This window comes from Grampus griseus (assembly GCF_964374135.1).
Source record: "Grampus griseus genome assembly, chromosome: 5".
Taxonomy (NCBI): Eukaryota; Metazoa; Chordata; class Mammalia; order Artiodactyla; family Delphinidae; genus Grampus; species Grampus griseus.
In genome coordinates, this window is record NC_138998.1 from 34,043,826 (window position 1) to 34,068,781 (window position 24,956).

The 24,956-nt window shown below is 38.7% G+C and overlaps 1 protein-coding gene across 3 annotated transcripts in view; it reads right to left on the minus strand.

Annotated features, from left to right (window-relative positions):
- Window positions 1-3,748: 3,748 nt before the first annotated feature.
- Window positions 3,749-24,956, minus strand: part of DNAJC13 (DnaJ heat shock protein family (Hsp40) member C13) — a 125,344-nt gene continuing 104,136 nt past the window's right edge. For all 3 annotated transcript variants that reach the window (XM_082655005.1, XM_082655003.1, XM_082655004.1), the window contains 10 exons: window positions 23,097-23,171; window positions 22,745-22,857; window positions 17,705-17,874; window positions 17,500-17,542; window positions 16,950-17,123; window positions 15,210-15,389; window positions 14,635-14,775; window positions 12,837-12,980; window positions 10,261-10,360; window positions 3,749-4,579 (listed from right to left, as the gene is read on the minus strand). In XM_082655005.1, the coding sequence (XP_082511131.1) occupies window positions 4,473-4,579; window positions 10,261-10,360; window positions 12,837-12,980; window positions 14,635-14,775; window positions 15,210-15,389; window positions 16,950-17,123; window positions 17,500-17,542; window positions 17,705-17,874; window positions 22,745-22,857; window positions 23,097-23,171 (1,247 nt within the window). In that variant the 3' untranslated portion in view covers window positions 3,749-4,472. The remainder of the gene's footprint in view (window positions 4,580-10,260; window positions 10,361-12,836; window positions 12,981-14,634; window positions 14,776-15,209; window positions 15,390-16,949; window positions 17,124-17,499; window positions 17,543-17,704; window positions 17,875-22,744; window positions 22,858-23,096; window positions 23,172-24,956) is intronic.

The following is a 24,956-nucleotide window of genomic DNA, read 5'->3' on the forward strand; positions in this document are numbered from 1 at the left end:
CTGAAGTCTTGTCCTCTTCCCTCTCTTCATGAAAGCAGCAGGAGTGCACCTGATGGTGAAACTACCCCATACTGCAACAGCAGTTCAGTCATTTAAAAATACAACTGACTTAATTAACTCATTAGACAGAAAGCACATTCATCCAACTCTGTGTAACCCCTATTTTCGATCTCATTTCAAGAGGACTGAATACCTTTGGGTCAAATCTAATCTGCAGATACTTTTGTATGGCCCACTTGGTTTTAAAAACTTTGAATGAGTTGCCCATGTTTTAAAAGCCAACTTCACATGGAAATCCAGACTTGATACTATCTTCCTGAGCATGGGAGCATTTAGCACACTGCGACTGCTCTTCCCCCAGAAGGTCCCAGTGGAGCCAAGCAGAGGCTGCTCTCCAATGGGCACAGCTGCCATCCCTGTGCACCCACCCACCGGACCTTTGCAGGTCAAGGTTTTAGCTCTGGTCTCTTCATAGTGGAATGGAAACTGGAGGCTGGTTGCTGTTGTCCAGGCATCCCTGCCTGCTAGAAATCAGCCTTCCAGGGAATTCTGTATTCTCTAGCTTTTTCTAATCCACCAACTCCAAACTCTGAATTCTACATTTCATTTTATAGTGAGACTCATTTGACTGTGTAAACAGTCTGTGTTTTAGTTTTAGTACAGAACTCTTCAATCAACTCAGTTGTTAAGCGTCCTCAGTTTGGGAGTAAATTTAAATCATTCTCTGGGTCTTGCCTCTTGGACCTTATCTGATGGTACACAGGCAACAGCTTAAGGGAAAAGATGTTTTAGTGTGTAGGAAACAGATGGTTTTGCTGACCAAAAATTATGGAATCTCTGATTTTGGAGCCAAGATAATGACTTTTTAGTTAGTGATTACATAACAACATGACTATTTTAAAAACTAACAAAAAATTACAAATCACTTTATGTTGACCTAAAGTGTCCTTGGAATTTGTTTTACCCTATTCCTGATCCCAAGTATGAAGACAATGAGAAAAATTGCTATTGATACAACAGCTCACCATTATTATCACTCTTCTTAGGCCTCACAGTTCCCAACACCCTCTCACAGCCGTATTTAATCCTCACAACAGCCCTGGGAAGGATGGGTTAAGAATGATCATTATTTTATAGATAAGGGAACAAATGCAAGGGAGCCTTTGCATTCCTTGCTCACAGCCCCTCTGGCCACTAAAAGGGAAGTGCTTATACCATATAGGGGGCCATGCATTCCAAGCAGGTAGTTAAATTTCTAGTCAACAGTTTGCCAGAAGCAGACTGAGTTTATCTGCAATACTTTTTGCAAATTGCTCTTCCCCAAATCCTAGTAAAGTTTAGGCATTTAGAGACATTTCATCACATAACAGACAATATGCCTTAGGAAAGGGATCACAGAATTTCTGGACTGAAAAGGGTTCTGGAGCTGATTATCTAGTGACAATCCTCGGGCTTACATGACTTCCAAGAGTGGTCTCTTGCCCATTTCCCGTGTTCGTCCCCTGCGTTGCTCCTTAGATGGGCTGTGTGTTACTAGTGTCTTTCAGTTTTGCCACCTCTCACCACCCTCCCCCACCAACAAACACACCAAATTGATCTCAGCTCACTGCTATTTTAAAACACAGCTCTCATTCCTGAACCACATCTGGGCCTGCATGCCGATGCCTCAGCTTGGCACTCAGGACACTGCCCAACTGGCCCCTCCCTAGGCCTCAGGTTCGGTTCTCTCTGGACCCCTATATGCCACCCACACCATACCATCCCACCCCTCCAGATATCCTATACTTACTTTCCTGTTACCCTGCTCATGCTGTCTCACTTTTCTCTCTCAGGGCAAATTTCCCCACGCATAAATCTCAGATAAAACCTCCACTCCAAAAGAGGACAGAGGACCAAGCTGAATTACACCACGACTGTGTGATCAGCAACTTCCAACTGTAGGAAAACCAACAAGTCAAATGGCCACAGGGACTTTGACAGACAAGTGGTGGGGAAAAGAAAGGGATGGAGGGGCAGCCAGATTGAAAGAGACTCAAAGACACATTTAAAAAAGAAAAAAAGCAAGACCAAACTCTGGTGTCTAGCAATGTACATGTGGGTGATGAACTACGAAGTCACACAAGGAAGTGTTGGACAAGTGGTCACTTTTGAAGGGAAGGGCTATGATTCTGATGAGGGCACATGTTGGGGCTTCTGGAGAGGCTGGCAAAGTTCTTGACCTGCCTGGGAGGTCAAGAGTGATTCACTAATTTGTTCAGTGAGATTTTCTATACCTGTTTTAGTTTACAATAAAAAATGTTTAAAAATGAAAAACAGGGGCTTCCCTGGTGGTCCAGTGGTTAAGACTCTGTGCTTCCACTGCACGGGGCATGGGTTTGATCCCTGGTCGGGGAAGTTCCACATGCCGTGAGGTGTGGCCAAACGAAAAAAAAAAAGTAATAACTCAAATATTAAAAAAAAAAAAGAAAAACAAACTCAGTCTTCCTAGTCACATACACCTATTTGAGATTATCGCTATCTCAGGATAGTGGCTCAGAAAACAGACTATGGTGTCAAGTAAAGGTAGTTTTAATTTCTTACTCTGTTACTTACTAGTTGTGTGACTTTCGGTAAGTTGCTTTGCCTCTCTGAACCTCATGTTCTTCACCTGGAAGATGGGAATTATATCAGCAACAAGCCCATAGGTTTGCTGAGGATTAATTGAAGTCATGCACATACGACACTTTATAAAATGCTTGGCATAATGTTCAATAAAGATGAGTTGGTGGTGGTGTAATGAAATGGGAGATTGGGATTGACATATATACACCAATACGTATAAAATGGATAACTAATAAGAACCTGCTGTATAAAAAATAAATAAAATTCAAATATAAAAAAAAAGATGAACTGTTACTGGTATTCAAACATCAGTGACTTGCAGATTTATTTAAATGGGCCTTTACTGTAAATATTCACAATATTTACGTTCTTTTAGTATTTAAAGAAAATATATTGTTGTATTGATTTATGCTCTTCTAAAACACCTACTCCTAAATTAGCTGTTAGAATCTCTTTTAGTGAACATATTTTTATAACTAAATATTGCCTCTTAGAAACTAAAAACCTAGGTATATGTTAAAATACTTACATGGGTACATTACTCCATAATCTTTAAGTTGAGAGATGGATAAATCTGATGGAAAATTTTGAATTAACAATTTATGATATGAATTAAGTGTCCATTCCAGCTCTTCTTACACATCAACTGTGGAATAAACTTGGTTCTTGCTTTCAAAGGCAACTTGGAGGGTTGGATATTTCCTTATTCTTTAAGAAGTGTTTGTATATATTTTACATGTTTATATTTTCTTGTAGTCTGTGATCATACTAGAAGACCTCAATGCTGAAATCTGTGTTATGTGAAATCTCCTCTCACTCTTTAAATTTCTTTCCTCTTAAAAATATTGGAATTAATGTGTCACATGCATTAAACTATTTATTAACAGCCTGACCCATTCCTGAATATTGTATGGAAAATAAATGAGATGCTGTCTGTGTCTTGAAATTTAGATGTGGTTGAAATACTAATGAAGGGATTTAGGAATGAACATAATATGTCAATGTAGCTGTATGAAATACTAGAAATGTGAGGCAAAGTCTGTTTACTGCTACTACTACAAAATCTGTCTTAGAAATAAAGATATACAAGGTCTTCAAAGGGAAAAATGAAACGAGAACAAATATATCTCATTAACAAAGCAGTCAATTCCCTTTATTTTTAAAATTTTATGTACACATAAGAATGATCTGTATAATGTACATTCAATATAGAAAGCTTTATATATTTGATAATGTATAGAACATTTCACAATTACACTAATCTCTTACATAACATCTTGACATCCATTTTTAAATTTTTTTGCACAACTCCTTTTTCATTCAATTTGGTAAAGCCAGTTATACATACCGACGTATGCTGTGAGCTCTCAGAAGGTTAATAATTGAGGAGAGGATACCAGCGAACAGGTGCAAGGACAAAACCTAATAGGTAGGAGAACAGCCACACAGACTCGATGCAGGAGAGGGAAATGCCCTTCTTAGGGGTGACTTAGATTTCCCAATTTCTGTAGACTGCAGTTCAACCCCACAGTCACACTAGTTCAAAAAAACATTATAAAAACTAGGAAGAAAGTTTTGTCTTTTTGATTCACAGTCTTGTAAACAGATATAAAGGAACAAAATGTGCTTACATACATCAAGAAAAAAAATTCTTGTGTACCTGCTTAGGTTGATCCACAGAGTGCTTTCTTATAACGTGATACAATTAGAATCACTGACTTTTTTCCTAAATAAAAATATACTTATAGAAAAAGGAATAACACTGTCATGAAACCAGGAGAAAGGCAGTTAAGAGTTTTCTTCAACGTATCAGCTGGAGGAATGTGGACGGGGCACTGGCCTTTCAGCGTTTATTGTCTCTCAAGAAAGTTTCAAGTCTGATAGCCAAGGTCGCCTGCCTCATGGTCTACGGGAGGCGGCAGGTTAGACATGACTGATGACGATGTCCCTGCAGTAAGGTAGCCAGCAACTCCAGGTCCTGCAAGAGAGAAAGGAAAAATACACACCTTCTAAAGAGCAGAGTCATGTGAGAACACTGACCTTTACAAAAATGTCAGAACCAGGTCAAGCACCCCATCACAAGGAACTGATACAATCTATTAGGATTACCTAAGCATACAACGAAAACTTTAAAACAGCTACACAGCACCATTTTCATGGTTTGCCTTTACTATACGACAAAGTTAAAAATCATTTCAAAATTTATGCTGGACAGTAACACTGGTGTGGAAATATGGAAAAAAATTTCCCTTCTCACATCTGGGAAGTTCAATCTTTCAAAAAATCCTGGATGCTGAAGGATATAGCTAACGTCAAATGAGAAAAAAATAGGAACAGAGGAAAGAAACTCTGTACTTGGGTCAGTCCATTCGAAAGTCATACGTGATGAATTCCCAACAAAAAACACTTCTATCCACATTCGAGATAACCTATTTTCATTTGGTGCAAAGAAATGCTACTATAACAAGTAACACCAAATGAACAAGGGTTGCTACACCAAGGTCTCTGAGAAAGAAAACGCAAGCTCTGGACATCGCTCATAGGTAAAAATAAGAGTGCTATGGAAAAGGTATCAATATTTTAGTTTTATATGTCTTGATTCTAACAATCTCTAGTGCACAAAAATGCCATTATCTATGCCAGCATTTATGAAGATGTGGCCTATGAGCATATAATGGCTTTAGCCCTCTAGTTTATCATGAACTGCAGAGACATTTAATTACACCTCAGAATCACTGCACAACTGTACAGAGTACTTGCAAGAGACACCGTACTGTAGCATAATACTGCATATTGAACAATACTTTTAGCTGAGATCATAGGAAACAAGGCAAACAGCTAAGGAACATTGAAGGGTTAGGACTAGAAAAGCAGTGGAAGCGGCATGCATTTAGCAAAATGGTTCTCTACCTGCTTCAGAGAGCTACACAGAAGTTAGCAAGCTGCCTGGCAGAGCGGATCTAAAGCCCGCTCCTGAGGTGAAGGGGACTGCTGCCAGTTAGAAGGGAAGGAGAGACACCTGAGGGGAAAAAAAGAAACATAAGCAGCAAGGGAAGTCATAAGGAAGTGCAAACAGCAGAGCAGTTTGATGAAGGCTAAGGTATAACAGGGACTGAAGCAGGACAAAAGGGGGACAATTCAGATTCATCTTGTTTTTAACCTCATGAGCATTTGTACTGAGGCCGTGAAGAAAGCAGACACTGTGTATGCAGCACGTGGTTACACAGTGGCCAGAGACAACTCAGCTCACGTGAGGTGCCGCTTGCCACCTGGAGTGCCCGGGAACTTAGAAAACCTAGAAAAAGGATTTTCCCTTTTCTAAGGCAAGGTGGGCCTGCATCTATCAACCCCTGCTTTCCACCAATCAGGACATCAGGCCTTCCACAGACTGCTCAGGAAAGAGACCATACCCCCCTGACAGCGGTTCAGAGCAATAGCGCCACACGGTTACATCACTTCCCACCAACCTGCCACTCTGAACTTCAGGCAGCAGCAAGATTGCTAGGGAACACACCAAGGATGCAACCCTTAAGAATAAACCCCTAAACACTCCAGATTGGTACAGTTCCTGAGCACTTCTGATGTGGGCTCAACTTAGTTCACATCAAATGAATAGATTATGAGACCAAATCATGAATGCTACATATAGAGAAAGGACTAAGGATGTGGTTCTCAGACTACACGCTGAGGCACCCAGGGGCAAATTCACATGGGCTATTTTAAATTTGAGAGACAAGTGACATCTGTTGGATACCATACAAACAACTACTTGCAAGTTGTCTGGATATAACTACTTAATAAACTTAATTATTAAGCATTTCTTTTGGCCTAAGGGTAGATCAAGAAAAAAAATGACTAAGATAGGGCTTCCCTGGTGGCACAGTGGTTGAGAGTCTGCCTGCCGATGCAGGGGACACGGGTTCGTGCCTGGGTCCGGGAAGATCCCACATGCCGCGGAGTGGCTGGGCCCGTGAGCCATGGCCGCTGAGCCTGCGTGTCCGGAGCCTGTGCTCCGCAATGGGAGAGGCCACAACAGTGAGAGGCCCGCGTAGCGCAAAAAAAAAAAAAAAAAGATAGTAAGGCACTGTGAACTGAGAAATTTTGGGAACCTCTGGGCTAAAATCTAAATTGTGAATGATGGGCCTAGAAGGATTATTCAGAAGAGACCAAATTCTAGCCCCACCATTTGCCTCTTTAGGAAAGACAAGTCAATTCCTGGTATTTCTCTAAATGAAGTCTGAGATACTCTCTCCCTCACACTCCTGGCCTCTTCCAGACACGTCTGGTTTCTAGGGGCTGGAAGCTACAGTCTGCTAGGATACGACACTGTGTTCTCCAGAGAAACATGGCAGGAAAGAGTAGGGGCTGCCAGAAACGGGGCACATGGCACACTGTGTAAGGCAGCTGGACTCTTTAAGAGGGATGTGAAAACCAAGAATCCCACAGAACGGAATTGGCTGCCATGATGGAGTAGTGGAAGGAGCACGGCCTTTGGTGAAAATGAACATGGGATTCTCAGTGGGGGGAAGAAAAAAGAAGCCCTGTCTTAGCAGCAATGTCCTACAATAAACCGACACTGACCTTAGGGAATCTTTCTTAACATGGCTCCCACTGTGTAGTCTTGGACATGTGTAAAAAGAAAACCAAAAGGTAATAAAAACCAACTCTGCAAAGAACTAATGGACCAGTTTGATGAGAGGCCCAAGAAATGCACCCTTGCTCCCTTTGATGACCTTAGGAAAACAAGATAACTATTTCACATGCCTCTAATTAAAATAGAAGTAAATAAATATATAGTACAGAGTTCTTCATCTCCAAGTCTAGCTCCTAAAAGCATCTTTGCCTTGGCCCACTACTCTTTCTTTCCCTGTTGTTCCTTCTTTCTCTATTGATTTTCTAGGTGAGGAAATCTGAGGATTTTCACTGCTGAAATTATTTTTATAGGGCTTTGAGCTTGTTAGCACCAAGCTCTTCTAAAACAAAATAAATGGCTAAGTAACCCAAGGCCCTACACAATGAGCAGTTACAGCTTAACTGCACCATGGGTAAAGTCCCATTGAGGCACTTTTAGATGAACATTTATCATAAAACAAAACAATATGCCAGGCTAGAGGGTCAGTCTCATCCCAATTTATCAACATTGAGTAATCCTACCTAGGACATTTTAATTTTTACCCCAAATCCTGAACATGTGACTGAGTGACATTTGCTCAGCAGCCAAGAAGAAGAAAATTATAAATGTGATTAGTCATTCCCATCTTATTTTGAAATAGTAATTAGCTTTCTCTCATCTCTCCCCATCTCCTAAACAAAATCGACTTATTGGAAGAAAAGGCTGGTGACGACTTATGTTCTCACAGCACCTGATTTCATTTGCAAATTGATTAGACAGAGGCTGGTACAAACTGAATCTTCTCAAGACTGAAGGCAGGGTGGGGTAAATTTAAAATTCCAATTCAACACAACACTGTATACATTCCATGGAGTTCCACATAACGGAATTTTATCATTATTAGAAGTACTAGCCTCTTTTATCAAACAATGACACACAATTCAATGGAAAAGCTCAAACACAAAATAGAAAACATTTGACAACCCAAGAGATAAATATACATCGGTTCAACCGGTAGTACTTTCACAACAAAAGAACATCCCAGACTGATGATGTGCTAAGAACTGGACAATTTGGGGGCCAACACAGCTCAGAGCTAGTCTAGATTGTCCAACATCAACTGATGTGCCCTTGGGCTTCAACAATGACCTTCAGAATGGCCAGAGTAAAACTCCAGGCCCTTTCCAGGCTGGGATTTATATCACCTACCCCTCGATGGCTTTATATGGAACTTGCTGCCCCCTGAGCCAGACCAAGGCTGTGAAGAAATTTATAAACCCCAGCCTTTTTATTTCCCTAACCTTCTGCAGCCCATCAAAGCTGCTTCTCATAACTCATTCAGAAGCCACGCCAGGGATCCAAGTAAAAGGAAAGGCACAGACAGAAACCTTTTGGCTCCCTGAACTTTTCCTACAGTTATCAGGGAATCTGGGTGGGGGTGAGGACCAAGTGATTTCTAAAGGAACTGTAGGTCTCTGAAGATAAATCCTTCTCTCTTCTGTATTCTAACGACAGACCTTTTGACCCACAGCTGTTAGTACATCAAGGATCACCTGCAGTCTTTTATTCCATCCAGTCAAGTCAGTGAATGCAATGAATGTGAAGTACACTCAAGAACAAAAAGAATTAGAAGAGGGCTTCCTGTCCCTGCTTGTAATCTACATCTTCCTATTCTTCAAGGTAAAATTTTAAATAAGTTTACTCTCAGCCAGAAAAAATACAGCAGATTTTCCAATCATACCATTCTTACATACAAAGTAATGAATATAATACCATGAAAAGGTGGTATTGTGTAAACTTTTTGGGAAAAGAGTCTAAAGAGGTAAAGTTTTTAGTGTGTCTATAAGAACATACTCCTACTTAGAAGCTACAGCTTTACCCCGAATTTGAAAGAGATATGGAAGAGACTAAGACTATATTCTAGGTATTTCTCTCCATAGACATCATAGGGCAGGGGATGGGAAAGGTAGAAGGGAAACCCATGGCACTCTACTCTTAATGTACACACATGTACCACATGTTCATAAACTCTATAAGTCTGATTATAAATTTTAGTGTTTTAATATTAAAGAGGTCACAGTGGAGGAAAAAACAGTAATGTCACAACCACGTCTAAAATTAAAACCATGTAAAACTTTCTCCAAAGTCCTCACTTCTGAATATTTAAGATTTGGTCTTCAGGATTTATAAATTTCTATACTAGTGATCAAGATTATTAAAACAGTTACACTGGTGTGAGAAACGCTGGGTAATTAATTTTTTCTCTCAATTTACCTACATCATCTCTGGTTAGAGGAGGACGCAGGGCTGACATTTTAAAAATATTATAATTTCAGGCAGACTGCAAGAACCACTTAATATTCCTCAGGTTAATTTCAAACTAAAAACTTTTATACCAAAAAAAAAAAACTTTTATACCAAAGACCATATTTCATTTTCAGACTTACTAAAATAAGTCTGTCAAATGGACAAATGTCCCAAGCTTCTGAAGTGTTTTATCTTCTGATCCCTAGGCAGTAAAACATCCTTTCCTTTATGATACCCACATATTTCCTCCCACGAAAAGATAAACCCTAAATATTTAGTAAAACTTCAGATTAATCACTGGTAACTTTGAAGAAAAAATATTTCACATGTGAGTATGCATATTTGGAATTTCAACCTAGTATTCTGACAGAATGGAACGATGCTGTCATGTTTCTGATACTGATATTTCTGAGTAGATATTTCTCTACTCTTTTGTTACATGTTCAAGATAAACATTTTAATACAGCCATACTCCAAATACAACATATGACACCATGGATTTACTGGATCAAAACTAAGCAGAGTCCGCGTTGCAGTCAGCACACATTCAACACCACAGCAGTTCGCATGCTGTCTGGGCTAGAACCAGAGGTCCACTGCATGCCCACAGCATCTCCAAGACAGGTAGCTAGGAACCTAGGAAAACCCTCTAAATGCCATTTTTAGTCTAGACAGGGCAAAAGAAAGGTCCAAGTGGCTTCTGCCATGTGTCTTAGGGAAGAGAATTGGGTGTGGTTTACCTGTGAGGTATCCTGCTGTTTGTGACTCAGAAATAAACAAGTCATGTTTCTGATCTTTGAAGGCACTCCAGACTGAAGAACGAGACAGGATTTCATTCACCTAGGGAAGTAAAACAAACTCTTTGAATTTAAACAAACTAAGTGCTAGATGTTGGTAGATGAAATTAAAGAGAAAAAGCAAACTTCCAAGACAAAAGGAAGAGGCCAGCTGAGGAAAGAACCAAAGATGAACCAAGACCTCACATTCATCAGACACTCTACACCAGGCACATCTCATTAAGCCAGATGCAAAGAAGTCCCTAAATCAGTCTTCCCTCTAAACTTGGACTCTACTATTTGAACTTACTGACTTGTATGTAATTTTGGCATGAAGATGTTCTTGTGATAGTAACAACTGGCTGACAGTGTGGTGTGGGTTCATGAAGTATTCCCGAGGAAGGGGTTTGGGGAGGAGTTACTGCAAAACTCAAGCTACAACTTTTTTTTTTTTTTTTTTTAACATCTATTTATTTATTTGGCTGCACCGGGTCTTAGTTGCGACACATGGGATCTTCATTGTGGCATTAAGGCGCTTAGTTGTGGCATTCGGGTTCTCTGACCAGGGATCAAATTCGGGCCCCCTGCACTGGGAGTGCGGAGTCTTAACTGCTGGACCTCCAGGGAAGTCCCTCAAGCTACAATGTAAAGCACTTTTTCAAACTATGGATGTGGCCTGTTAGAAGTTTAAGAAACCTATTAAGACAGTTGTGATCAACATGCTTGAGAAAATAAAATAGATTAATATAGAAAGCATCAGAGTATCACATGTAAAGTGGGCAAAATTGTTCTGTGATATATATACACATATGAGTATAAATAACATGTGTGTAAATGTGTATTGGACTAAGATGGAAGACATGTTTCTTTCTGTGACATAGATTAAAACAAAGTTTAGGAAATTCCAATGTAGAGGATATCTTTCGCATATCAAAGTTCAGATCAAAGTTCAGATCACTGGGTTGCACAGTGGACACAAAGATGAGAAAGACTTTCTCTGTCCCTGAAGTGCCTACAGTTTAGTAGGGGAGACAGACAATGCCAGATAACTTAGTGGTAAGCATTAAAGTAGAGATATACACGGGGACTGTGTGAGTCCAAAAGACTCTTTGTCCCAACCTTGGGGAGAAGCAATGGTGGAAGTGATTAGTTGTGAAGGTGCTAAAGTTCCTATTTTGGAAACTATCATAATTCTTTCCTTTCCTTGGGAGTGGAAGGTGGGGGTCAAGGTTGCTCTGCTAATTGTCATCAACAGGAATCTGGAGGGGAGGACAATTGCCGGTGCATGGTACACAGGAGTGCCTTTGCTTGGCATTCAGAACGCCCACAGGTAACTTTATTCAACATATAGTTAATGACTGCAGCAGCACATGCTGTCTCTCTTCTTTATTATCACCTTAAATAGTTCAAATGATAATACTGCTAGGAGGGACAACAGCATAAAAAATGTTTCTTTATTTGGAACACACAAACACAGTGGATTCACTAAAGGAGAGCTTTAAGTCAATTTAAACCTACAGAAGAACATTAGTAGGTAGAAATAGTCCAAACATCTATGAACAGATGAATGGGTAAACAAATTGTGGCATATACACACAATGGAACATTATTCAGCCTTAAAAAGGAATGAAGTGTTGAAACACACTATAACGCAGATTAACCTTGAAAACATGCTAAGTGACAGAAGCCAGACACAAAAGGTCACATATTGTATGATTCCATTTATGTGAAATGTCCAGAATTGGTGAATTCCTAGAAAACAGAGTGGTGACTGCCAGAAGCTGAGGGGAAGAAGAAATGGGAAATAACTGCTTAATTGGTACAGAGTTTTGGGAACTAGATAAAGTGGTGGTTATACAACATTGTTAATGCACTAAATACCAGTGAATTGTTCAATTTAAAATGGTTAATTTTGTTATGTAAATTTCACCTCACCTTAAAAAAAGAGAGCGTTACTAGATAGGGCTATATAATAATACTGAATAAGGAACTCCTCAGAAGCAACATTAAGAATAAAACCAATGAGGAAAATTAAATTACTGAACTGGTTTGAACTCAGCATATGCATGCAGCTGAAACACATTAATAGAATCTAAGTTACAACAAAAAGGAAGCCAACACTTTGTAAGTGCTAATAACGGAAGGAGATGAAACTAAAATGATGTTCTGTATCTTTTAAAATGGTATTATGGGATGGTTAATGAATGCGGTTATCACTACTCCACAGTAACTCCTAGAACTGAAAGTTAATCTTAACCGGCAACTAAATGCTCAGTATTCTTCTATGTTGAAGAATGTGCAACATGTTACCACTATCCAGAGAAAGAATCCTCCCAGTGACTATTTGAGTATATAGTTTGTGTTTTATGAGGCAGCTATGCTAGTCCATCCCTGGTTTTGGGATCTGCTCCAGTTACGGTCAAGAACCACACCTGTAGGTGGAACCTGAGCTGAGGTGCATAGATCACCAATGGCCAAGACACCTGGCTTTGAAAATGCCTTGTAATCGGCAGATCAAAGTTACCTCTGTGTAGACTCACCTGTTCTCCATGCTGCAGGCTTCGAGTCATTGCCTTGAGAGCTTTAACAATCTGAGCCTTTGTGGCTGCTGGGCTGTCCAGATTTTCAAGGCCAATGCCTTCAAGTAATTTTAAGAGGTATGGGACCAAATCTGCTTTCAGGGCCTAGAAGAGAATATCAAGTATACATATGTGTGTACATGTGTGTATATATGTGTCTGTGTGTCTACATATATAGAGAGAGACACAAACACAAATATATACGCTTTAAAAAATGTAAGCCATCCACTGAGGAAATAATTTCACCCCCAGAACCATATCTGGAAGAGGACACTCTGCTTTATTTTATTTTAATGCCAGATGCAGAATTTTGGAGGTGAGGGTATCTAATAATAATGACATTTTTACTTAATGAGATTTTATTCTGTTCCATCAACTATTTTAAATGCTATATGCTGATTATTTTACTTAATCCTCCCAACACCTAATGATGTAGGCATAACTATAATATTGCCGATGGAAAAATCAACGCATGGAGGGTAAAACATGTTGACAGTCACAGAGCGAGATAGTAATGGAATCTGTGTCTGGACCTATAAAGTACAGAACCTGAGCTTCAGCGAGTATACTGGTCTGCTTCCTCTAAGGACATGTACTGATGGGCAACAATATTGGCAGTATATTAGTTTTCACATTTTCTTAAAACATCAACCTTTGCATTCACCATACATTTTCTATCAGCCTAATAAAAGCTAAGTAATACTCTGCTACCACACAATTTTCACTGCCCACTCTGAGATTCAAAGGAAAGAGGTGGAAGTAACTAAGTCAGTCTACCTCTTTTTTACAGATATTATTCTTGGAACAACCCTGTGAGAAGTCATAACTTTATTTTACAGATGAGTAATCTGAGTACTGTAAGGGTAAATATCATGCCTGAGGTCACAGAGCCATCAAGTGGTAGAACTAACTCATGTTCTTTCCAATACAACAACCCTCCTAGCCAATTATAAGTTTGAACCTCAGAGCATCCAATTATCTCCTTGAAATGTACTCAGTACTTCTAACCTGACTGAACAAGGAACAGAGATGGAAGTGGGGGTGGATGGGGAGAGAAGATGTGAGAGGAAAAGGGGCTGGGAAATAGGAGGGCCAGATAATAAGGATGCAAGGGCCTTGTATTCAGGCTAAGGATGTCAAATGTCACTTTGTCATCTGGCAGGTAATGGTAAACCACTGAAGGATTTTTAAGTGAAGAATGAGTTACACTTTTAAGAGTTGTATTTTAGAAAGATCACTTTCTCAATGGCTTCTAAATTTATTATATGTTTTTTTGTTCCCTTGATGTCTGCAACATTGGTACCCACTAAGTCTTCTTTTCATTAGATGGGTAGTCTCTTTGAAAAGGACTATAAAAACATTGGCATGTTTTTTGAACATGACTTAAAAGAAACAAAGGAATGAATAAACAGAATGAATCTTTCCAAAAAGGATAAAATAAATTTTACAAAGCAAGTTAAGGATAAATGCTTAGTAAATAACCAAAATTTAAAATTCAGACATCACAAAAGTACTTTGATATTGGTAGGATTTTGGGTAGCTGGCCCACCTTTTCTGTGTGTATATATACATGTGCCTGTGTGTGTGTGTGTGTGTGTGTGTGTGTGTGTGTGTGTATAAAATATAAAATTACACATGCACAAATTCACAAGTTACCTCTCTGCCAAGTCAGGGAAACCAAAATCAGTGCTAAGTAAGTGAAAATCTATTTGTTTGGTATGTTGCCTTCCCTAAAATAGAAATCTAGAAAGTCACTTACTTGTGCCACTAATTCACTCTGCTCCTTCTGAAACATTCGGTTAATTGCTTCACAGGCTAGACCAACAGTATCTGGTCTCTTTTTCATTCCATTTATCAGTGGGCCAATTGTCTCCAAAGATGCCATGGCTCGAACACACAGCTAAGTGCCCAAAAAGAGAAGGTTACTTGTAGACTAGCAATATTTTATGTAACAAGGTAAATACCACAATAATATATGAAAAACCTACATTCAGTTCAAGTTTTTTTTTTCTTTTGGGCCGCGCCACGCCGAAAATCCCTTAGTTCCCCGACCAGGGATTGAACCCATGTTCCCTGCAGTGGAAGCGCCAAGTCTTAACCACTGGACCACCAGGGAAGTCCCTTCAGCTCAAGTTTAATAATGAACTAAGTCAAATTCAGTCTCCTATTAATCAGATCATTTAAACCAGTTTAAGAATTGTTACAATACCATGAGGCTCGTATGGATTAAGGCACATGGTAGGAAAGGGATTTATACTTCAATGTACATTAGTCAGGAAGAGGGAGCACAGATAAATTCTAGAACTATAAGCTACTAAATGGATTCATCAATACCTCGTTTTCAGACAGGGCATGAATAACTCGAATGGCACTCTTAGGAATGGCATTGTTCCTATGATTCATCGCCTGGATAACTTTGGGAAGATGGCCCAATGGTGGGACCTGATCAGCCAGCTGAGGCTGTGCATTGAAGAGGCATACTGTTGCCATTGTCAAAGTTTCCAGAGTTTCTCCCTGGAGAGGGTATAAAACAAACAAACAAGCAAACTGTAAAATACTGATGAAGTCCTAAACATCCTTGGTAATTATTTGGTGTTACTAAGGGCCCACAAGTTCTAAGTGCTGATACTTAAAAGTGATCCCTAAATCCTAAAAGAACAACAAACTTCCCCATCTTGACAAAGGCATGAATTTAAAAGACTTTAAGAATGTGATACATTAATCTAAGCAGCCTTTCTCTGGGCATTTCTATTCCACATCTCATTTCTACTGCAGATAAAAGAGATGTCTATTAAGAAATCACCTCTCAAAAGATATTACTAGAAATTTTCAGATAATGTTATAGAAATGCCAATATCAAAGAACATCAATAATTCAGGAGAATGAAGAACTAGCGAAAATGTTTTCCCCAGTTCTATTAAAAATCCTACTAATTAACATGTCTGGCTGCCATAATGCACTTTCTATTGTGGAAAATGGATTGCAAAAACCTGTAGCTTATACCATTATATGCAAACATATATATCCATAACATAACATGTCTTAAATAAACATGGAAGCTGGGATGCACCGAAAAAGAAAGCAATGTAGAAGGAAAATGTTATACGTTTTTCTGTTTCCAAGTTTCTCCTTTCTGAGGATTTCATTTTTTAAGCAAACTATATATGTAGTAAAAATCCTAGTAAAGAGAAAATGTGACTATAGAAAGAGACATATGTAAATATCTAACGTAATGTTAATTTTTTTTTGAAGTCTTGCAAAGCTAATGATAGTAACTAATGATTTCTAAGTACTTGACATTATACTAAGTACTCCACATTTATCAAAACTCATGAAAACTTCAGCCTTAGGGGCAGATGCTGTTACCTTTCTATGAGGTAACTGAGGCAGAATCAGGAGGCATTACTCCAGGTCACAGAGCTAGTCACTGGTGGGGCTGGTACTGGGGTCCAGGACCATCTAACACCACAGATCGGGCTCTTAATCACCTCTATAGCCAGCTTGTTTAATTAATTATGTACCTCAATTATTTTCAATATATGAGTTCAAATAACAAAACCTTATATTACATCAGGGTTTATGACTTGCCAAGCCAAGACCAAGTCTACTTTCCTACTCACTCCTGCTTTCCTGCTAGCCTTTGGCTTTGAGCATAGGTACAGGGTTCACCCATGTAGTTAAGACTCCCCTGTCAATTTTTTTAAGTAGGGTCATTCCTGCCATCTATGGCAATGCCCTAGCAGGACACACTTCCATTTAGGTTTCTACACTGCACATTTAGGTGTCTCCTTAAAACCATACAATCACTGGAAATGGGACGGAAGAAACCTTTCAGAGCTACTATAATTGTTAGAAATAGCATCCTCTCAATATACATAACTCCAACTTTTACCAAGAAGTTTCACTTTTGACAAGGCATATGTGAATTTAAGGGTGGCTGCTACATTGAAAGAGGTAGCCAATTCTTAATGTATGGTCAATGAGGATGGTGTTTTAACAGAAACACTATCAACATGTTTAGCAAATAGTGTTTAGCAAACTATATGAAATGTCTGGCTGACAGCTAAAGCTTACATGAGGATTGTTCTTCTCCAGGAGCTCAGTTAACTTTTCTAGCAGTGCAATAAGAAATTCTCTAGGCTTTCTTAGAACCCAAGCTGGCTGTGCAATAAAGATTCTCAAGAAAACTCCTCCAACAGCAAGTTCACCTTCTGCTTCTGCAAACACCACAGCAAAATCCTCAGGCAACTTTAAATAGAGAAAGAATAGTCAAGTCACTTACTCATCATTAGTTGTACATTAAGCAAGAAATAAAAACCCTATTAAAGAAATCGTTATGAAATTAACTAGTCCTTAAATAGTCATTATATAATCAAATCAAAATTATTGTTTTATTTTCTCTTAACAAAATTCAGAAAAAGTCCTTTGATTAAGTTACTTACTCTGAAAGTGAGTATTCCTACTTTTATGTTTAAAACCTTATTTTCAAGGGGAAGACCTAAGTTTCTTAATGACAAAGTATCTAAAAGGTTGGCATTAAACTCACTCATCAGGAATTTAAAAAAACAACAAAAATTTACAGTAAAATGTAGAATTCCTTCCTCTGAATAAAAGTATACTTTACCTTCCAGTTTACATCAGGGTTGTCTTGCTGATTTTTAAAGTGCCTTGGGAAAAAAAAGGGGGAAAGGACATCAAACTTCAGTCACAAGACACACTTTCATGCACGTAGAGTAAGCCTTAGAGAGGTGACAGACAACGTGAGGCATGCCTGCCTGCCCGGTGACCCCATCTGAAGGCCCTAAGTTACTGCGTGTCTCTTGACTTACTCGAGCACCATTTCTCTAACTGTCATGGACACTTTATCTCTGGAGCTGTCATTCCAAATTAACTCAGGATTTTCATGAGTTCCTTCAAAAATATGGACGGCAGCTTCAGGGTTGTCTCTCATGGCATCCATAAAAACGCTCGGGAGAAATTTCATCAATGTAATTCGAACCTAGATGAGGAGGTTTGAGAAAGAAAAAAGACCTATTGGAAACATCTCAATATTTGGTCTGCTTTACATTTCTCTAAGATAGAATGTTGCTGTAATTTGTGTTATGGCTGATATGGGCCACAACTATCATCCAAAAATTCTGGATTGAGAGAACAGATAAACCTTGGTTTATGCAAAGGTAACAAGACTCACTACGACCTGCTACTACTTACCTATCCAGGTTCATTTCCTCTCTCCTCCTCAAATTTAAGAAACATTAAGAAATTCAGCACCAGTGGTGTGTGAAGTTCCCAGAGCACACCACTCTGCCAGATCCTGCCCTGCACATGCTGTTCCCTCTTCCCAGAAGGCCCTTAGCTGCCCTGTCCCTCCACCCCTCCCACACCCCACACCCTCACAAATTTTTCTCATGCTACCTTTGTGTCGTACAAGTATTTTTTAGTGCATTTATTTTGCTATATTATGTTTCACATTATACTGTGCCTTTTTCCAGAAAGGATTTAAAAAACAGCTTAAAAAAATATATCCAACACACACATACACACAAACTGAAAATTAGTCTGAGGCATAAGGACAAAGGGAAAATGAAGGTTGGAAAGATAAGTTTTTCCCTCAGGTCCTCACATAGTTTTCCCTCCTTTGTGTCATTCAAGTCTGTGTTCAAATCTCATCTCATAGAAAACTTCCCTGGCCAAGTCTGTCTTGCTGTCGCTGTATTTTCAGCCCCTGTCACAAGCACATACTTGAATGAATATCTCATTCAGTGTATACTCTGAGTATACTCATTCAGATTCTTACTTGAATGAATGAGACTAATAGGAAGTCAGTACACAAAGGAAACATCAAATGCTCTGTAAAATTGCAAGCAATATATTACAAATTTAGCCCTGAACTCCTAGCAGCCAATGAACTAAAGGAAACAGTGTCAGTTACATGATAGAGAGCATCCACAAAACAGGATGTGTGTCACTTTTCTGGGTCAAATGGATCTAAGACATAAATACAAGAGTTAAAACTATAAAACTCTTGGGAAAAAATACAGGCATAGATCTTTGTAAACTTGGATTAGATAATGGCTTCTTATATATGACATTAAAAGCACAAGCTACAACAACAACAAAGATAGTATGGACTTCAGCAAAATTAAAAAAAGACACCATCAGTAAAGTGGAAAGACATCCACAAAATGGGAGAAAATATTTGAAATCATATATCTGATAAGGGACTGGTATCCAAAATATATAAAGGACAATTACAACTCAATAGTAAAAAGACAACCCAATTTAAAAATGAGCAAAGGATGTGAACAGACTCTCTAAAAGAGAGGTACAAATGGCCACTTAAGCACATGAAAAGACATTTAACATCATTAGGCACCAGGAAAATGCAAACCAAAACCCTGAGATAACACTTCATACCCACTAGGATGACTATACTCAACAAAGATATATTGGGTGGGCCAAAAAGTGCCTTCGGTTTTTAAGTAAAAATAAAAGACACATTTTTCATTTTCACCAAGAACTTTATCGAACAACATATTCACCCTTTTATTCAACTACCTTCTGCCATTTTTCAGGCAACTTCATAATTCCATCTTCCCAAAACTTATCTTTTTGAGCAAATAACTGTTCCAGGTACCTTTTTCAGTCTTCCAGGGAAATGAAATTTTTTCCATTAAGAGAACTTTGTAAAGACTGAAATAAATGGAAACCCTAAGGTGTAATGTCTGGTGCATATGGCAGATAAATCAGAACTTCCCAGCCAAGCTGTAACAGTTTTTGCCGGGTTGTCAAAGACACATGTGGTCTTACGTTATCCTGATGGAAGATTATGTGTTTTCTGTTGACTAATTCTGGACGCTTTTCATGGAGTACTGCTTTCAGTTGGTCTAACTGGGAGCAGTACTTGTTGGAATTAATTGTTTGGTTTTCTGGAAGGAGCTCATAATAGAGAACTCCCTTCCAATTCCACCATATACACAACATCACCTTCTTTGGATGAAGACCGGCCTTTGGTGTGGTTGCTGGTGGTTCATTTTGCTTGCCCCACAATCTCTTCCATTCCACACTGTTGTACAGTATCCACTTTTTGTTGCCCGTCACAACTTGTTTTAAAAACGAAACGTTTTCATTACGTTTCAATAGAGAATTGCATGAGAAAATATGGTAAAGAGGGCTTTTTTTTTTTCTTTCCTTGCGGTACACGGGCCTCTCACTGCTGTGGCCTCTCCCGCTGTGGAGCACAGGCTCCGGACGCGCAGGCCCAGCAGCCATGGCCCACTGGCCCAGCCGCTCCGCGGCATGTGGGATCTTCCCGGACCGGGGCACGAGCCCACGTCCCCTGCATTGGCAGGCAGACTCTCAACCACTGCGCCACCAGGGAAGCCCCAAGAAGGCTTTTCTTGCTTAACTTAATGTGGAATCCAAGCATCAAAGCAATTCACATAACCAAGCTGGTGTAAATGATTTTCAGTGCTTGATTTGGATATTTTGAGTATGTTGGCTATCTCCTGCGTGGTATAACATTGATTGTTCTCAATTATTGTTTCGATTTGATCGCTATCAACTTCAACTGGTCTACCTGACCGTGGAGCATCGTTCAGCGAGAAATCTCCAGCACAAAACTTCTGAAACCATTTTTGACACATTCCAGCAGTCACAGCACCTTCTCCATACACTGCAAAAATCTTTTTGTGCGTTTCAGTTGCATTTTTACCTTTCTTGAAATAATAAAGCATAATATGCCAAAAATGTTCAATATTAAAATGGCTACACAAAAATGAACCAATATTGATTAAGTCTTTTTTTAAATGCACGTTGATATGACAGCTGTCACATTCAATCTAACAAAATTGTTTTGAATGAAGTTAAAGACAGCTAAGTGCTACTAGAGCCATCTTACGGAAAAAACTGAATGAACCTTTTGGCCCACCCAGTATAGCAAGTGTCAGAGAAGAGGTGGAGAAATCAGAATCCTCACACATCACTGGTGGGAATGTAAAATGGTGCAGCCACTGTGGAAAACAGTCTGATAATTCCTTGAAAAGTTTAAAACAGTGTTACCATATGATCCAGAAATTCTACTCTCAGGGAAATAAAATACATATCCACACAAAAACTTGTATACATGTGTTCACAGTAGCCTCACTCAGAATAGCCAAAAAGCAATAATCCACATGTCCATTTTCAAATGATAAATGGAAAAACAAAATGTGGTATATGTATACAATGGAATATTATTTGGCAATAAAAAGGAAGGAAGTACTGACACATGCTACAACATGGAGGAATCTTGAAAACATTATGCTAAGTGACAGAAGCCAGACACAGAAGACACATATGATTCCATTTACGTGAAATGCTCAGAATAGGCAAATCTATAGAGACAGAAAGTAGGTTAGTGGTTGCCAGGTGCTAAGGGGAAGGTGAATGGGAAGTGACTGCTAAAGGGAATGGGTTTTTTTCCTGGGTTGATGAAAATGTTTCTAAAATTGATTGTTGTTGCCCAAACCAATGAACTGTATACTTCATATGTGTGACTTGTATGGCATGTCAATTATATCTCAATAAAGTTGTTACCAAAAAGGAAAATAAGTTTACTGACCCCAGTTCTAGAATCTCTTGCTGCAAATCATTCAATTAAGGAGCTGACACTTGTATTTTTCCTATACAGAAAATTTAAGTGTAAATATATTCACCTTGGTAAAATCTGTCCCTCATGTATTTCAAGGTCAAAAAATTACTGAAGCGCTCAAAAATCAATTCTAGTACATATTTATTTTAAATATCTAAAACATTATTTAAAACATGTAATATTAGACATTATAATTATGTGCTACCCAACTCTAGCTTTAAGAAAACTCAATATTAAATATCAATATTCATGGACTTCCCTGGCAGTCCAGTGGTTAAGATTCTGCCTTCCAATGCAGAGGGCACGGGTTAGATCCCTGGTCGGGGAACTAAGATCCCAAATGCCGCGCATGGTGTGGCCAAAAATTTTTTTTTAAAAATCAGTGTTCATGATTTTATGGACCCTTGCTATAGGTATCCAAATGCAATCGCCCTTATCCCATCAACCCTGTTGATGACAGATTATTAACCATATTCCCAAAGTAAAACTGTTCCAGGTCCTGTGACAGATTCTCAGGAGATCAGACAAGGAAAAAAAAACAACTGAATCTAATGTGTTTTACTGATGTAAAGTAAAACCTAACACTCTGGAAGTGGAGGCTCAGGAGCCTTCATTTCATATCTGGGCTAGCTTCAGTGAGCATTACTTCATGTGAAACTGATTTAATAACAGAAAAAGGGGACTTTGATTACACCTGTGTCTGAATGCAATTCTATTTAGAAGTGCTGTTCTAACAGGTTCCTGCTCTGCAAATTGGACCATGGTTCCAGAGATCATCTTGTTAGCTCCAGATTCTTAATGGGAGATCTCCCTGCAGAGAGGGGAAGCAAAGGTGCCGTTACACTCACGTGCTATATGGCTTTAACTAATACAGGTGTGGGGTGTATCTCCTTCACAAGCTACCTCCACAGGCCAATCCTCGAAGTGTGAAAGTCTAACCTAACGTATCATCCGTCATAACTTAAATATACTTTTGTTCTTTCTTCAAGGGAGATGAACAGTTTTATCACCATAATTCAAATACTCTCTTAAGACTTCTCAATTCTAGTGCAGGCTTCGCCGACTATAATTTTTCTCTAACTAGTAATATATAGGAATAATTTCAGGTATGTCGATCTTCCAACTTTCACATTAAGTTATTTCCTCACCATCTCAGACTTTGGTAACGCTCATGAAATCCGTTATCAAAGTTACAGAGCTTTAGTAATTTCTTTCTAAGAACCCATTTTGTGCTCACCTTTGGACCTATTAGTTTATCTGCTGTCATTTTAGCAAAAAGTTCAGCTGTCTGGGCTCGAACCTGTGGATGTGTTGAATTGCAGAACATGTCTAGTAAATAAATCAAAGCTCCTGTGAAGGAAAGAAAGAATTAGTGTTTATACTCTAAATAAAAAAAAATGACTTTTCTAATCATAGAATCATAGTAGAATTCATTTTCAACCTTGTTTCAACTCAATGCAGTTTGTTTTTTTTTTTAAACTGTAAGCCTTCCAAAGCATTCTTCTAGTTTATCAGACTATACAAAGCAGCTCAAAATAAGCCTCACCATTACTGAGCATGACTGGATGAGAAAGCACTCCATACATTACCTTTTGCCATTGCTTCTTTGATTATTTTTGTACTTGATGTCAAAGCATAAAGAGTTTCCAGAACAAGCTGACGACCTACAAAGTAAAAGACATTTCAAAGAATGTATCATCACATTAGCTTACATTTACTGGGCACCAGTGCCAGGCACTGAACTAGGTGTTCTACACAGGGTATTATACTTACATCTTCACAATGACCAGCAAGACAGGAATTGTGGCCTCCATGAGTGAGGAAGCTGAGACCCAGTTTGACCAACCCATGGATTCATAGCTAGTGAGAGATATAGCTCACTATACCACTGAGGTATATAGAAGTTTATAGAAGTCTGACTTCCAAAATCCACACTCATAACCACTATGCCATACTGTCTTGCTACCTCACTGTTCACTGTGCAAACAAAATCTTCTCACCTCCTGACACCCTGAGAACACTCTATTCAGGGATCTACAATTTTTATGTGGTGCTAGTATCTTAGAGAAATGAGTAGGAAGTAGCAGTTGCAAGACACTGTTCCAATCTAAGACACAATAGCATCCTTCTGCACATAGTCTGTGCGCTTCTCACCCTTGTCATTGAAGTAGACTCAGCTACTGGACTTTTCTAAAGTCAAAATGGCAACAACAGACAGGTGACCAAAGGAGTAAAGAGTTGGCAAAGAGGGTGAAGGCTGCCAAGTATTAGGCTGAGACTAAAACAACAAAGGATGGTAGCCAGACTGAGCTAAGTTAACAGGCAGGAGAAAAAACACTCAAAAGCAGATTTTTAAGAGAAGCAACAGTACTTCATTGAAAACCTACCACTGTTCTAACCATAGTTTCAAAGGAAAACAAGTCTTTGTAGGGGTTAGAGGAAGTTAACATTTTATGTTTTTAATGTCCCTTAGCAAACAGTTAAAGATAATTTAGTCTAAAATATAAATGATAGCAGAGTAGGCTGAGATATCTAGATGTCAGCTATTTTACCGGTAAGATTAAAATAATGACTGGACTATATAAATCCGATATGAATATAAAATAACTTTCAAGTTATGACTTCTGTAACATTCTTCACTTCATCAATCAGTTTAATTTTGCATTGTTTGAAGCCTCGTAAAGCTGTTAAAAACTAAAAAAAAAGAAAAACCAACTAAGGTTGTAGGGATGATAAAAATAATCTGTGAATGACTTTTAAAAGTTGTCATTTTAAAGAGCTATTTCAAACGTGGTTTATTAAAGAAAACAAAAATATTCAATGGAAACTGAACTCCACTCAACTCACTGACCCTAACACGTGCAAGGCACTGGGGCATAAAACGAATGCGACAGGTTGCTGCTCTCAAGGAGGTGAATAGGTGTGAAGTCAAGATTAACATGACTTCCAAGGGGCTAGCAAAGCCAACTGAGCAATGTCTGCTGACAGTTAAGTGGCAAAGTTGGACTTAGTATCGCCAATTGCCTTTGAAAAGCAATCTCAAGGTTGATCCTAGCACTTATGCTAGAAGACTGTACAGTTTGTAAGGAGTCTATATTATTTCAGGCTGTATTCAAGAAATCAGGTTGGTGTATTTTAAAAAACTGATACCATTTGGTGGTAACAGTCGCTATCAGCATCAAATCAGTAAAGGACAAATAATGCAGGATTGAACTTTAAGCTAACACAAGGTGATTTTTATCTTAAGCATTTTTTCCTATCATCCAAGATCAACTGTGTGTGTGTTTTTTTTTTAATAAACCATGGAATATTAGTCAATTCTCAATTACTCACGTGTAGCTTATACTCAACAAATTGAAAATCCTAGATTATTTTCCTTTTGCTTTTCGATCTCTCTTACCTCTTTCAACTTTTGATATGAGAAATGCAAAATAATTAACTTATGTAAA